Source organism: Pituophis catenifer, unplaced genomic scaffold, assembly GCF_029215685.1.
Source record: "Pituophis catenifer annectens isolate HBS135680 unplaced genomic scaffold, rPitCat1.0.hap2 SCAF_10, whole genome shotgun sequence".
Taxonomy (NCBI): domain Eukaryota; kingdom Metazoa; phylum Chordata; class Lepidosauria; order Squamata; family Colubridae; genus Pituophis; species Pituophis catenifer.
In genome coordinates, this window is record NW_027256890.1 from 17,577,143 (window position 1) to 17,590,976 (window position 13,834).

The following is a 13,834-nucleotide window of genomic DNA, read 5'->3' on the forward strand; positions in this document are numbered from 1 at the left end:
GGTCATCTAGTCCAGCCCCCTGCTCAAGCAGGAGACCCTAACGACGCCCTTTCAGACAAAGGGCTGTCCAGTCTCTTCTTAAAAAGCCTCCATCTGGGGATGACCCCAGCCTCTCTCTGCCCCCAAAGCCACCTTTAGCCGGGGGGGGGATCTGCAAACTGGGCACTGCACCAAGCCAGGATATGCCCCCCTCCCGCACCCTCGCCTCTTGGCACAGCAGCCTCGGGGGGGGGAGGGTGGACCCCCAGCCCCACTAAACCCTCTAGCATCTGGAGGTCCCCCGGCCGAGGGGCTGCAATGCCCGAAGACCGCCAGAGTTGGCAGCAGCCGCTCCGGCGCGTCCAGGGCCGGCTGTGGGTTGACTCATCGCGGGGTGTGTGGCTGGGGGGGGGGGAGGCGGCGTTCCTCGGTCTGCCTGTTGAAATCCTTCGGAGCGTTTCCTCCTCCTTCTAGCAGCGGCAGCGGGAGGGCGGAGGAGCCGAGCGGAGCCTCGTTTTCCCACGGAGAGAACAGCTTTCCCTGTTGGATTGCTGGCGCGCTGGGAGGAAGAGGAGGCACCGCCGAGGAAGGCGCCGTCCCGGGACCCCCCAGCTGGGCAGGTAAGGGGCGAGGGGCGCTCGGGGTCTCGGGACCACCCGGGGGGGTCAGGGAGACCCTCGCCTGCTTTTCTCGCCGCCTTCTCGTGGCTTCCAAGTTCTCCCAAAACTTTTGCGCAAAACTTTTTCCGGACCTCCGAAGTCTTCCTTTCTCTTCGGAAAGTTCAGGTGAGTTTCTTCTCCCGCACCTGAGATTTCTCACGACCCTCCTCCCCCCCCTCCTGGGTCAAACACGTTTGGCGAGACAAGGCCAAAAACAAAAAAAAGAGAAAAAGCGATTTTAATTCCCTTTGTAGAAACCAGGGTCTTTTCTGGCTTTGGAATGGCGTCTTTGCCCAGACTGGCACTTTGGAAAGAAAGAAAGAAAGAAAGAAAGAAAAAACCCTCCCATTGATTCAGGGCAAGAGGTTTGGGTGTTACCCATGCGTTTAATTTCTTCTTTTCTTCCTGCCCCAGGGAAGAAAGGCCCTATTCATCTCAGACTCTGTTTCCATGCAAAGATCTAAAGTGGTTTTTTTTCAAAAAACTCTCTGACACTTTGGAAGAAGAAGGATTGGAGTGTCTCAGCTGAAGAAATGAGGGAGATAGGAAAAGGGGCTGTTTCTCTCCCCCAAGACTCCCCTCCCCCAAACCATGCTTTAATTTCCCTTTCCTTGTCGCCAACCGGCTGGGGCCAGGGGCACTTTGGCGAAATGAAACCCAGCTCGCTTTGAGAAATGCTTTTATGGTCCAAAAAAAAAAAAAAAAACCACTTTCTGGAACACTTTTTCATGCTTCACCAGCACTGTGGCAGCGTGAAAAATCCAATTAATACATGAAAAGGCTTATTGGCCGCCCCACCAAAGTTCGCTTGATTTTGGGGGGGGGGCTAATTTTGTGCCAGAGGGAGAGGAGATTTCCAAGGGGCTGGCTGAATTTAAAAATCTCATTTTTTCCCCTCCCTATAACGGCTGGTTCTTTAACGGCTGGGAAGCACACGGAGGCCTCCTCCTTGGGCCCAGTGGATGTGGAGGATGGGCCCTGTGGTCCCTCCAGGAGACCCTCGTGCTGGGGACGTCGAGTGAACCCCCCCCTTGGATCCACCCTTCCTTTCTAGTTAGAAAAGTTTGCGGCATGGCGGTGGTGTGAATGCAACTTTTATTTCCTTCTTGACTACAGTTATGATTTGTGTATTGTTCTGTTATTTTAGAAAGGACCTATATTTGTGTTAGTAGCCAGACCCCCCCCCAGCCCCAGCCCATCCCCCTCTCCTTCCCCCCAACATCTGTCTTTCACCTCTCTTGGAAAGAAGTCTTGCAAAATTCTGCGAAGGAAGTTTAATTTTCTGCTTAACCCTTATGTTCCTCCCTTCCCCCCCTCTCTGCATTTCCTTTTACGGCCCTGACTCAGAAGCAGCCCCATTGTTCCGGCCGCTTCAAGAGAGGGAACAGCTCGGCTGGAAGTCTTCAGGGCCGCACATGCCTCCTTCTGCAGCCCACCCACCCGCCCACCCCCATCGGCCCCTCCACCTGGCTTCTTTCCCATCTGCAGCCTTGTTTTGAGGTAGGCTGGACGCACCTGGGGTGCTCCTGAGTTGTGCACAAATCACATTTTAAAAAATAAATAAAAATAATTCCTGCATTCTTGCGGGTGGAGGAAGGCCAGAGACACGTTATCCTGAGAAATTTTGATTTTTGAAAGAATGGATTTTTTTTAAAAAACCCATTTTTTTGGCACTGAAGAAGGAAACCTTCCTAGTGACAGATTCACAGTCTAAAAGGGGCATTGTGGTGTCCGCCCTTCCCCCACAAATGCCATCATTGGTGGTGTGTGTTTGTGTGTTGAGATCTTAATGGATATTTTGCAAGGAAATCTTCCCAAATTGTCCAACTGCTTTGCTTTTCTCTGCCTCCCACCTCTGTACAAGCAAGTGTGAAAGTGTCCTCTTTTACATGCGTTTACGTGCATGTAACATGCGTGTGCAAGGGCTCAGGGGTCTCCACTGCAAACGTCCTCACGTGCTCTGCTGCAAGCCGTGGCTGGGTGTTTCTATCTCACAGACCACTTTTCTAGGCAGGAAGTTTGTTTATTGTTTGGACTGGTGTGGCTACTAATTTCTTATTTATTTATTTGAAATTCACATCCAGTTGCAATTTGAAACAGTCTTTACAGCATAGCCTTGGCATTTCCCAAATCTTGGATTATGTTTGCAAATAACTCAAGATATGACCAACATATCTAATCCTCCTCCAATTTCCCCAACAACAGCCCTGCGAGGTGAGCCAGGCTGAGAGATTCCACGATTCATTCATGGGGCAAATTCAGCCAGATTGCTGACTCGGGGATGGGTGGGGAGCAGCCCAGCAGTGGGAAGAGGGGAAAAACAGTGGGGAAAAACTTGGGGTGTCAGAGGGGATGGAGCGAAGAGACCTTTAAATGCGTCCCTAGTAAAGCTTTGGTCGCTATCCAAGGACTGGCTGCCTCTGCTGTGAATTGAAATGTTTCTGCTCTTCGGGGGCTCTTTCTCAACCACCCCAATTCCTGGACCCTCAAAATCCCTCGGCCTCATCTTCCTCTCAAAGCTTCGTGGCCAGGGACGGGATGCCCGCTGGACCTGCTTTGGGGTTCATTTCGGGGTTTCCGACATTTTTTATAACTCAGCCACTCGTGCCACACACACCTTGGTGCAGGGGTCTCCAACCTTGGTAACTTTAAGCCTGGTGGACTTCAACTCCCAGAATTCCCCAGCTAGCTGGCTGGGGAATTCTGGGAATTGAAGTCCTCCAGGCTTAAAGTTGCCAAGGTTGGAGACCCCTGCCCTGGTGGACATCAGAAACAGTAAAAAACAAATTGCAAGCGAAAAAAACCCGTGGGGGAATTTGGGGTATTTCAAGGCGAGCTTCTAGAAAAGACCCCCGTGCATTCATAGGAGCTCTTTCCTTCATGCACAATTTGCAAAAAAGAAAAAAAAAGGAATTCTGTCCCACAGGAAAAAAAAATGTGCATGGTGCTAAGTTAAGAAGAGTCTGTTTAGCTCTGAACTCAGCCTTGTGGCTTAGACAAACCACGAATTCTAGCTTAGCGCGTTGGACAGTTCTAGCCCACTGTGGGCTGAATCCTCCTTATCTCACAAGCCAAAGTCAGACCTGGCTTGTGCTGGGATGGGGGCCTCGCAGGAAGCTCCGGATTTAGCGAGAAAATGTCTCGGGAGAGCCAAGCGCTTCTCTGGAGCTGCTGAGGAAACATGGCTGCCCCTGTGACATCAACCGGGGGCAAAGATGACTTGGCCGGCCAGACGCTGGGAGGGCCAGACGGCCGACAATCCTTCCTTCTGTGCGAGGAGGAAATTCTCCCCCCTCTCCAGATGGGATTCAAGGCTCTTTTCCTTTTCAGCCGCGCAGATCTTCCTCTCCGCCTTCTCCTTGCAACAAAGGGGCCTTTTGTTCTGGGCACAGGAGGGAGGCTGGGTGCTTCCTGGCCGGAGGGGCGATCGGGAGCCCAACCTTTCCATGCTGGATGCCACCGGCCGGCAGAAAAACCAGCCTTGTTTAAATCATTGGAGGGGAAAAAAAACAAACAGGGATGTTGGCATGGGGTGCTGCTACGCCTTGCTTCTCCACCTGGCAGGAAAAGCCTTGGAGATGCCCAGCTTGCGTGGCTGCCTCTGATGAGACGGCCCTGGGAGATTTTTTCCCAGCTGGGACAGAAAATTCATTTTTGGGTCTTTGTTCTGTGCTAAGCAAACGAAGATATTTGCAGGTGAACTGTCTCTTGTCGTGGAGGCTCTACATTTGCACCTCTGTGTGGCGGGATGCTTCCTGCAAGCCGGCATCGGAGTTGGCGTCCGGCCTGTGGGAAATAAACGGCCTTCGGAAGGGAGCCTGCAGCTGACAATGGGGCTGGGAAAACAGTCCATAAATCTGGGGAAACAATAAAGCCATTGGGCCAGGAGGGAAAAAATAACTCCAGGCCGAGCTACGCGGGAAGGAAGCCGCCTCAGGAGGACCACAAAAACCCTACGTGGCCACTGGTATTCCCTTTTTTCCGGAGCAAATCTAGATAAATATTGTCCATCTCAAAGCTTGGCGCTCTCCAGAGCATCTGCATCTTGTAAGGGGAATATCTCTCATTCATCCCATGCCAGGCGTTGGCATCTGGCTTTAGCTGCCCTTCTCCCTAACCTGGATGGCACACCAGGCTGAGAGCGTCAATCCACCAAAGCTACGGCAGTTCCGTGGCCTGGAGAAGACGCAAAGGGACACTTCTCGTCACCAGCTTCCCCTGGCGGTCCCGTTTTCTTGGGACCGTGGCTGAGAAGTTGCTCTATGCCGGTGTTCCTGACGCACTCCAGTTCCCATCATCCCCGTCGGTGGTTCAGGAGCCCCGGCTTAGAGAAGCTGGCGAAGAAAAGTCTCTTTTGCAACTCGCCTCTGAGTAAGGGCTGGGTTTTGAAAAAGAAAACAGATTGACCAACAGGATGGCTTGGTGGCCACGGCTTTCAAAGAAAATGTGCAGATCTCTGGGGAAGAGGAAGAGGAAGTGTGGGGCTGGATGAGTCTAGGGGCTGTGGGGGAAAAGGGGCTGGAAAAAAGGGTCTCCTTCCTGATGGAGAATATTCAAGGCTTTGCTTAGATGGGAGAGGATTTTCCTTCGGTCTCCTTACACAAATGCAGGAGAAATGGATTGACCGGGCCTGGCTGACCCTCGTGATTGCTCCAGGAGGAGAGTGCGGACCTGAACGCGGATGGGAGGCCACCAGGAGATGCCAGGCTTGTGGCTTAGATCTGAAAGCTGTAAAAACATCCCAAAAGGCAATTGTGGCCAGCTTCTTCTCGGCTGTTGTCAAGAAAACTCTCAGAACTGGCTCTGGTGAATCACAGCAGTTAGCAAACACTGGAATTTTATCTGGCAGAAATTTTACATTTTCTGGATGTCTGCTTGGTAAATCATTAACTTTGAATTTTCAACGGCTTGGACCCTGAGGTATTTGGGGGGTTAAAACTGTGGATCAAAGACGGAACTTTTTATCCTAGCTCGACGTCCCCACCCCCCGTTTTAAAATAATTTGCAGGAGATAGGGGGTGCTCTCTTTTCCCTAAAAATGACCTGCTTTAATTTGCCCAGCCGAAGGTGCTTTATGTTTCTGGCCCTCATGAGGCGAAGAGGCCACAGACTTGACCAAAAATCACAGCTTCCTCCGGCTGCACACAGGAGGCCCTCGCTTCCTTTCGAAACAAGCGTGCAAATTTTTGCAAGGTTGGCTGGTCACGCCTGCTTTCTTCCCAAACCCGGGTGCTGGTAGGTGTGCACTGCACCCAGAGACACCCGCGTGAGTTTTTGCACACGTCCCGTGTTTGCGCCTGATCGGTTGCCGGGTGCAAAACCAGGAAGATTTTTGCTTGATGGCAATTTGTGGTATTCGAGGGCATGAAAAGTCCAGAAGTTAAATTTTAGAGGGAAGATGTTTTAAGGTGGGGGGTGGGGGGAATGATGGAAGAAGATAAAAGCAAAGCCTCTCTGAAGATGCATCCTGAAATTTCACCAGGAGGGAAAACTTTGGCCATCGGATCAGCGTTGTCTTGGGTTCTACGTGGAAAGGATACCACCAGGCGAAGCCGGGGCAGGAAAATAGACTTAAGAAGATGCAAAAACATGCCAGAAAATGAGGGAAAGTCACTTTTCTCACACAGGCAGGGCCATTGCAGGTCCTCTTCAGGTCCGGCCCTGCATGGGGAGGATGGGGTGTGTAGTCTAAGCCCCCAATTGCAGGAAGCTACCTTCTGGAGCGATGAGCTCATTCATTGATCGAAGGAAGCGATCTTCGGCCCCCAAGTGGCATCAGGGGCACATGGCTAGCACCCCCCCCTTTCCACTTTTGGACCCCTCGTCCTCTTCCCCTCTCTGGCTGGAGGCTGGAAAAGCTCTGGGAATTTTCTCTTCCCTTTTTCCTGCTTTCTCGGCGGTTCCAGCAGGCCCAGGTGGGTGGTGAGTCAAGGATGAGTCAAGCCTCCACCGACGACGTCTGGGGCAGGCTCGGTCTTGCCCCGTTGCCTCTGCCCCGAACGCCCAGGATGGTTATTTCGCTCCGGCTGCAATGCGGCACAGAACAGGCGGGGAAAAGTCACTGCAAAGCCACCCCAATTTACACAGGTGCGTGCAAGCAGTTTACCTTCCCGGCCCATCCCCTTGTGCAAAAACAGATTCCTTATTTGGCCGCTTTTTTCCAGGCTCTGTGCAGTTCATTTAGTGACGGTTTGAAGTTACAAAGGCACTTAGGACCATTTTTTACACTTACGACCATCGCAGGATCCCCACAGGACCAGAATTCAGACGCTCGGCAACTGGCATGTACTTATGACTGTTGCAGTGTCCCAGGGTCACGTGATCACTCTTTTGCGACCTTCTGACCAGCAAAGTCAACGGGAAGCCGCTTAACAACCATGTGACTCACTTAATAACAGCGGTGATTCGCTTAACAACAGCGGCAAGAAAAGTCGTAAAACGGAGCAAAACTCACTTCAGAAATATCTCGCTGAGCAACTGATACTACGGGCTCCATCATTGTGGTCGTAATTCAAGGACTGCCTGTATTCCTTTCAGAATTATGGGTAGTCCTCGACGTACGACCAAAAACAGGACACCGGGAGCTTCCGTCATTAAGTGAAGCAACGGTTAAAACATCCGTGTTTGATTTTCTCGGTTGCGATTATTTTGCCTGTGGTCAAAAACTTTAAAAAGCAATCACAATTTTGTTCTCATAATGAAGTTTGGGCCACGGTTGTTGAGCGAGTCACGGGGACCTGAACCCGTTGACCTTGTTTGTCCAAAGCCGGCTGGGAAGGTCGTCATAACCTGAGAGCCTTTGCAAAGCCCTCTCCCCCCACCCCCACCCCAGCAGCCCAGCCGTATCCGTCGGTTCGCTGAGTCACTTTTTCTGGCAGGGCAGCTGTTTGGCTGCAAACTTTAATCCTGTGCTCCCATCGTGCCTCTCGCCTCAGACGGGGGTCTCATCGGCAGCTGGAAGCAGACCAGCCCACATGGTGGAAAATCACATTTTGCTCTCTGTGGGGAGATCCTTCGGGGAAAACCTCTCCTCTCCTGCCGAATACAGACTAAGAGAGTTGGAAGGGACCTTGGAGGTCTTCTAGTCCAACCCCCTTTTCAGGCAGGAGACCCTATACCCTTTTAGACAAGTGGAGGTCCAATCTCTCCTTAAAAGCATCCCGTGTTGGAGCACACACAACTTCTGGTGGCGAGCAGTTCCACTGGTTAATTGTCCTCCCTGTCAGGAAATTTCTCCTTAATTCCAGGTTGCTTCTCTCCTTGATTAGTTTCCATCCCTTGTTTCTCGCTTTGCCTTCAGGTGCTTTGGAAAATAAGTTGAATCCCCCCCCCCCCGCTTTGGGGCAGCCCCTCAAATACTGGAAGGCTGCTATCAGTCCTTCTTCTCTGTAGATTGGCCAGACCCAATTCCAGCAATTCCGTTCTTTATATGTTTTAGCCTCCAGGCCTCTTTCTGGCAAAGCCAAATCCTGGTTTTTCTTATTTCATTTTCTTATTTTTTTCTTATTTTAAGAAAAATAAAACCCCCCAAAGGTAGAAAAATTCCAGCATTTTCGCTCCCCTTTAACTCTGTCCAGATCCTCATTTTGAGAGTCGCCCCTTCGATCCGGGGAGCAGGGCAGGAGGCCAAACTGGGTTGGATCCCAAGAAGGATCGATTAGCAACTCGGGAAGACCAAGCAGGGATGGATGGGAGGCCACCAGGAACGTAGGGCTGGAGGTTTAAGCTGGAAGGTTGCAAAACGTTGGCCAGCCGCTTCGGTGTTGCTGCTAGGAAAACATGTGGACGTGTCTTGCGTGGTCCCCAGGAGTCACTTGAGTTCGCTTCTCGAGTAGGGAGGGTCATTCTTCATGCCCTCAAGGGGCCCCTCCAATCTTAGCAGCCTAAGCAAGGCGGCGCCTGTCTTTCCAGATCTCTCGCAAGCGAAATTCCCAAGGGGTTGTCGTCACTTTCACAAAATAATAATAATAATAAGGAGAAAGGTGCGAACAGGTCACCTCCAAGGACTTTCCGGCAAGGTTAACTCACAAGGAGGAAGTGGAGTCGTTGTGCGTCTGTGTTTGTGTGACTTTTGTTTTTTAAATGCCTCTAGTCTGCTTCTATGGAAACTCTTTGTGGTTTCCTGTTATCTGAAATGATTTAAAAAAAAAAAAACCCAAACTATTCCTCCTCTTGCCCTCCCCCTCCTCCGTCTAGCCCTGAACCTTGTGAGAGGAAACCGAGGCACGACGTCTGCAACACCCAGGGTGACGCGTCCTCTGAGGCCGCATTTCGAAAGAGAAAAGCTGGGGGGGATCCGTGGGCTTCTTCCCCGAAGCTGCTTGCAAGCGTGGGCAGCAGTGGCAGAGGTGGAGTGGCCAGTTTCTGCTCCTCTTCCTTCACCCTCCCAGAGGTTGGGGGGCAACGGCAGAGCAGCCCCCCTGAGCTCAGCGGAATGACCTTCCCCAGGGGCCCAGAGGAAAAAGTCTGCTAGTTGTTGATGTTACGGCTTCCTTCTTCCTCCTCCTCTTCTTCCTCCTTTCCTCCCATTTTTATTTCATGCCGTTTCTTCCTCCTCCCTCCTCTTCCACCTTTCGTCTCATTTTTATTTAACACTGTTAAATTCCTCCTCCTCCTTTTCTTTCCCTTAATTTTTATTCGGTGTCGTCGTCATTCTCTCTTCCCCTCTCATCCTCATCACTTCCTCTTCCTCTTCCTCTTCCTTTCCTCTAACTTTCATTTAACACTATTTCTTCCAGTTCCTCCTCTTTCTTCTCCTTCTTTCCCCTAATTTTTACTCAGTGTTGTCATCATTCTCTCTTCCCCTCTCCTCTTCTTCTTCCTCCTCTTCTTCTTCCTCCTCTTTCTCCTCTTCTTCCTCTTCCTCTTTCTTCTCCTCCTCTCCTCTAATTTTTATTTAACACTATTTCTTCCAATTCCTCCTCTTTCTTCTTCTTTCCCCTAATTTTTACTCAGTGTTGTCATCATTCTCTCTTCCCCTCTCCTCCTCCTCTTCTTCCTCCTCTTCTTCCTCTTCCTCTTCCTCCTCCTCCTCTCCTCTAACTTTTATTTAACACTATTTCTTCCAATTCCTCCTCTTTCTTCTCCTTCTTTCCCCTAATTTTTACTCAGTGTTGTCATCATTCTCTCTTCCCCTCTCCTCTTCTTCTTCCTCCTCTTCTTCTTCCTCCTCTTTCTCCTCTTCTTCCTCTTCCTCTTCCTCCTCCTCCTCTCCTCTAACTTTTATTTAACACTATTTCTTCCAATTCCTCCTCTTTCTTCTCCTTCTTTCCCCTAATTTTTACTCAGTGTTGTCATCATTCTCTCTTCGCCTCTCCTCTCCACTCCTCCTCCTCTTTTTCCTCTTTTTCTTCTTCCTTCTCCTCCTCTTTCCTCCTCCTCCTCCTCTTCTGACATTATTCTTATCCTCTCTTTCTTCCAGAGGTGTTTTTCAGCCATCGGCATCCAAATCGCTTTCCTCGCCATCTGAAGCTCTCTCCAGGCTCCAAACCAACCAGAGCACCACACGGCACCGTCCGAGCGGCATCTCTGGCTGGACAAGAGGTCCTAATCGCCTGTCTGCAAGTCCTTGGCACCCACCAGGCAGAAAGCTGGAAGCGACTCTAACCATGAGTGATTTTTGGCACAAGCTGGGCTGCTGCGTGGTGGAGAAACCGCAGCCGGTGAGTTCTGCTTCCGGCGACCTCGGGTTAGGTCTCCCATCCCAGGGAAGGCCTCCGCCGGGCACGGAGGTGCCAGCTGGGGTTGGTGAGGTCTTCCTTTCCTCCTTCCTCCCCTCACCGAATCTCCCCTGGTTCCATCTTCCACAGCAGCAGAGGAAAAGACGGCGGATCGACCGCAGCATGATTGGCGAGCCTATGAATTTCATCCACCTCACGCACATCGGCTCCGGCGACATGGTGAACGAGGGTCTCCCCGCCGTGGTACGGCTTCACTCGTCTTTGCTTCCGGGGAGGCCGGTTTAAAAGCTGTGGCACAGCCTTCATTCTCCTCTTCCCTCGTTTCTCTCCCCTCTTCCTTGCAGTCAGGAGCCGTCCAGGAAATGCGATCCAAATGCGGGCGAGAAAGACCTTGGAGCAATTCCCACATTTTATAACCTCCCCTCGTCCCTTTCCATGTAAGTGTTGGATGAATTGCAAAAGCCACTTCAGAAACAGTTCCCCCGGTCAATGAGGACTAGCCTCTTGATTTGCAACGGGGCCTTAGTCCCAGCCTGGGCCCGCAAAAGGTGCCACCGAGGTTTGCGTCAACCTGAAGAATTGGGAGATTTGTTAAAAAATAAGATTTTAATCTGTGTAGTTTTTATGTGTTGATATTTGAATTACTTTTTTACCTGTTTTTTTATAGCTTATAAGCCACCAGAGTCACCTTGTAAACATTTAATATGATAAAATAATAAGTGATCATTGACAGGAGGAAGGATTTGGCAGCTGGGGCAGAAAGTTAGACATTTTGGGGGGGATCCATTTTGATCAAATCCAGGAGATCTTTTAAATCCTCAGGAGGACCATCGTGCTTCGGGGTAGCTCCCTGTGAGGCGGGTTCAAATGTTTCCTCTTTGATAATTATACTTATTGCCAACGTATGGGTAGAATGCCTTTCATGTTTATCCTCCTCTCTTTTTTCTTTTCTTACAGGCTAATTAATTACAAAAATAACCTTAAAAGAAAAAAAAACGCATCTCTGCCTCACTTGAATTTCCTGTTTGGTCTTGTCGAAACGGGTTGCCAAACTCAAAACCGTTGAGTGAATTAGTCACCGCATAAATTATCCTTTTTTAAAAAAAAAATTTGTAAGAGCAACAGCCCCAACATCCATCACTCTGCACATGCCCAGTTGACTTGTTTTTTTTTCCTGGCATTGTTTGCTTGGCAGAAACCCCCCCCCAGCCCGCCTTGGCGAGCAAAGCAGGGGACAATCATGCTTGGGCAACCTTGCAAAGAATCGTAGGTTTGGATTGATCCACTACACTTCCCTGATAACAAATCATCAATATGTTTTGGCTCCTTTATAAACTGAAGAAAGCATCAGACGGAACGAATTATTCTTGGTGTTTTCACTGAAGTTTCTCCACTGGATTTTATTCTTACGGACGTGTCCTGGCTACCATGCGAGATGTTTTGGGTGCCGTTAATGGGTGTGGCCGCCATCTTGCAGAACGATCCCTCCAAAGGGAGGCTGGCAAATCTCATCCCGGACTCCTTACAGGGCCCCCCAAGCCCAGGCGGTGGGTGCTGAAACAGGGTGGGCAACCTTCCTGGTGCCAGCCAGCGGCTCCCGATTCTTTCCAGGAAGCAGAGTTCAAAAACCAACAGCAATTCGGTGCTTGTGATATTTGTTGTTGTTGTTATTATTATTATTATTATGGATTGTCACAGAGTCAGCCAGATGTTCTTTGTCTAACTATCCAATTTATTTGTTGCCTATCTCGCGGTTCGAAGTGACTCTGAGCTGCTTTTTTCCTCGCAAACTTTTCTGCCCTAAATCGATCGCCCCTCTGCTCTTGGCGCAAAAATGGGGATCCGGGGAAATCCACCCCCACAGGTCCAGAAACAAGCCGAGGGGCTCCGTGACTCAAATTCCTGCAAGCTAGGAGGAATTCGCTCTCAGCCTCCTTTCCTTCGCGGATTGACGCCCCCCCCCCCCCATCCCTACCGCAGATGGAGCAGCCGGGGACCGGGGCAAAATTGCAACCAGGATCAACCAGATCCCTGCAAGCTTGTAAAATGGAGCTGGAGACTGCTTTGCCTGGAGGAAGCTCAGTTGCTGACCCTTGTCTGAAAGCTCCACCTCTGTATGACCCTGGATTATGTGGCTCTTTCCTCCAGACAGACTTGTGTTAAAAACGTGGAGGCCGCAGTGTGGAGATCCTGCTTTCAATACTTGTTTCCCAGGTTCGATTCTCGCGCGCTCCCCTTCTCGCTCAACGAGGAACCTGGTTTTTTTAAAAAGGAGGAACGGGGCACCCCCAGACCCAAAACAAAGACTTGTAGACGGTCCAGCCTGTAGGAGGAGAAAAAAATATATATACATTTCAAATTCCAGGGTCAGCTTTTTCAGCATCCTGACGTGAGGTTGTGGAAGGTTTCTCCGCCTCGCTGTGGGATTTCTTCATTCTCTGTCTCTGAAACTGGAGTTGCAGTCCACATGACGCCATCCGGCTGAGCCTGGGATTCCTGAGTGGATTCCCACTGCAACAAAATCCACACAATTGTCTCTTCCGTTGTGTCTTCAGCTCCATCCGGTTGCCCCAAATTAAGGGATTACAGAGGGTTGCAGGTCAGCTCTTGAAGAGCAAACTTTCAGCAGCCAATAAACTCTGACATTTCTCCCCCCCCCTTTTTTTTTTTTTTCCTGGTGCGAAAACAGCTAGGTATAAAATTAAAGGTGTCCATTTTTTCTCCTCTTTATTTCCTGTGTCTGCTGACCAAGCAAAAGTTAGATTATTTCGAGCAGAACAGCTGTTTGGCTACCAAATTTTTTAATCTTCGGGGCTTTAGGATTGCAATGTCCATTATTCCTACCACATGTTGGCAGTGGATGAGGGGATCTATATTTTAACTTACCTGAAAAGCATCTTTCTTTCTTTTTTTGATCACTCTAAAAATTTAGCTGATGGGTCGATGTTTCAAAAAAACACACACAAAAAAAAATAGAACTTTTGCCATGTTTATTATTATTATTTTTCCCTCCCAGCTGGTCTGGGGTTAAAAATGATTGCTTTGGGGAAAAAGAATAGCTGGGCTGTTCGCCTGTCTTTTTATTTGCCAGAAAATTATCTTTCTTCTTTTTGCAAACAAGAAAATGATCATGTGTGTGTGTGAAGGGAGGAAGAAAATATATTATTTGAATATAATGTTGCAATTGAGACACTGAAATCTGGGAAAAAGGGAGAGCTGTATTGTGCTGGCTTGGACTTTTTTTTAAAAAAACAAACAAACCCTGTTTTCTTGGCTAAGTGCAACAAAAGAGTTATGCAATCTATTTCTGATATGCTTCTCCCTCGTTTGCACAGAGTGTAATGTATGCTTGGAAAGACGAAATTAAATGGCAAAGGAGAATCTTGAGTTGGGGTTGTTGTTGTTGTTTTGAGAGGGCATTTTAACAGGAATTCAGACAAGCCCATCCTTCCTAAATTTGCTCCTTGGCCAGGAAAATGTGCGAACGCTACCGTGACTTTCTTTCTTAGGTGTTAT

At 49.6% G+C, this 13,834-nt stretch overlaps 1 protein-coding gene across 4 annotated transcripts; it reads left to right on the forward strand.

The window, feature by feature from the left end:
- Positions 1 to 458: 458 nt before the first annotated feature.
- Positions 459 to 13,692, forward strand: CDC42SE1 (CDC42 small effector 1). 4 transcript variants are annotated; one of them, XM_070950815.1, is made up of 6 exons: positions 628 to 764; positions 1,986 to 2,138; positions 10,060 to 10,300; positions 10,448 to 10,561; positions 10,663 to 10,755; positions 11,276 to 13,692. In XM_070950815.1, exons 3-5 carry the CDS (start codon positions 10,247 to 10,249, stop codon positions 10,732 to 10,734), a joined length of 240 nt encoding a protein of 79 aa, XP_070806916.1. In that variant the 5' UTR covers positions 628 to 764; positions 1,986 to 2,138; positions 10,060 to 10,246; the 3' UTR covers positions 10,735 to 10,755; positions 11,276 to 13,692. The 4 variants fall into 4 exon arrangements, with proteins under 4 accessions (XP_070806917.1, XP_070806916.1, XP_070806918.1 ...); XM_070950816.1 differs by lacking the exons at positions 628 to 764; positions 1,986 to 2,138 and adding an exon at positions 459 to 599; XM_070950817.1 differs by lacking the exon at positions 1,986 to 2,138.
- Positions 13,693 to 13,834: the final 142 nt, after the last annotated feature.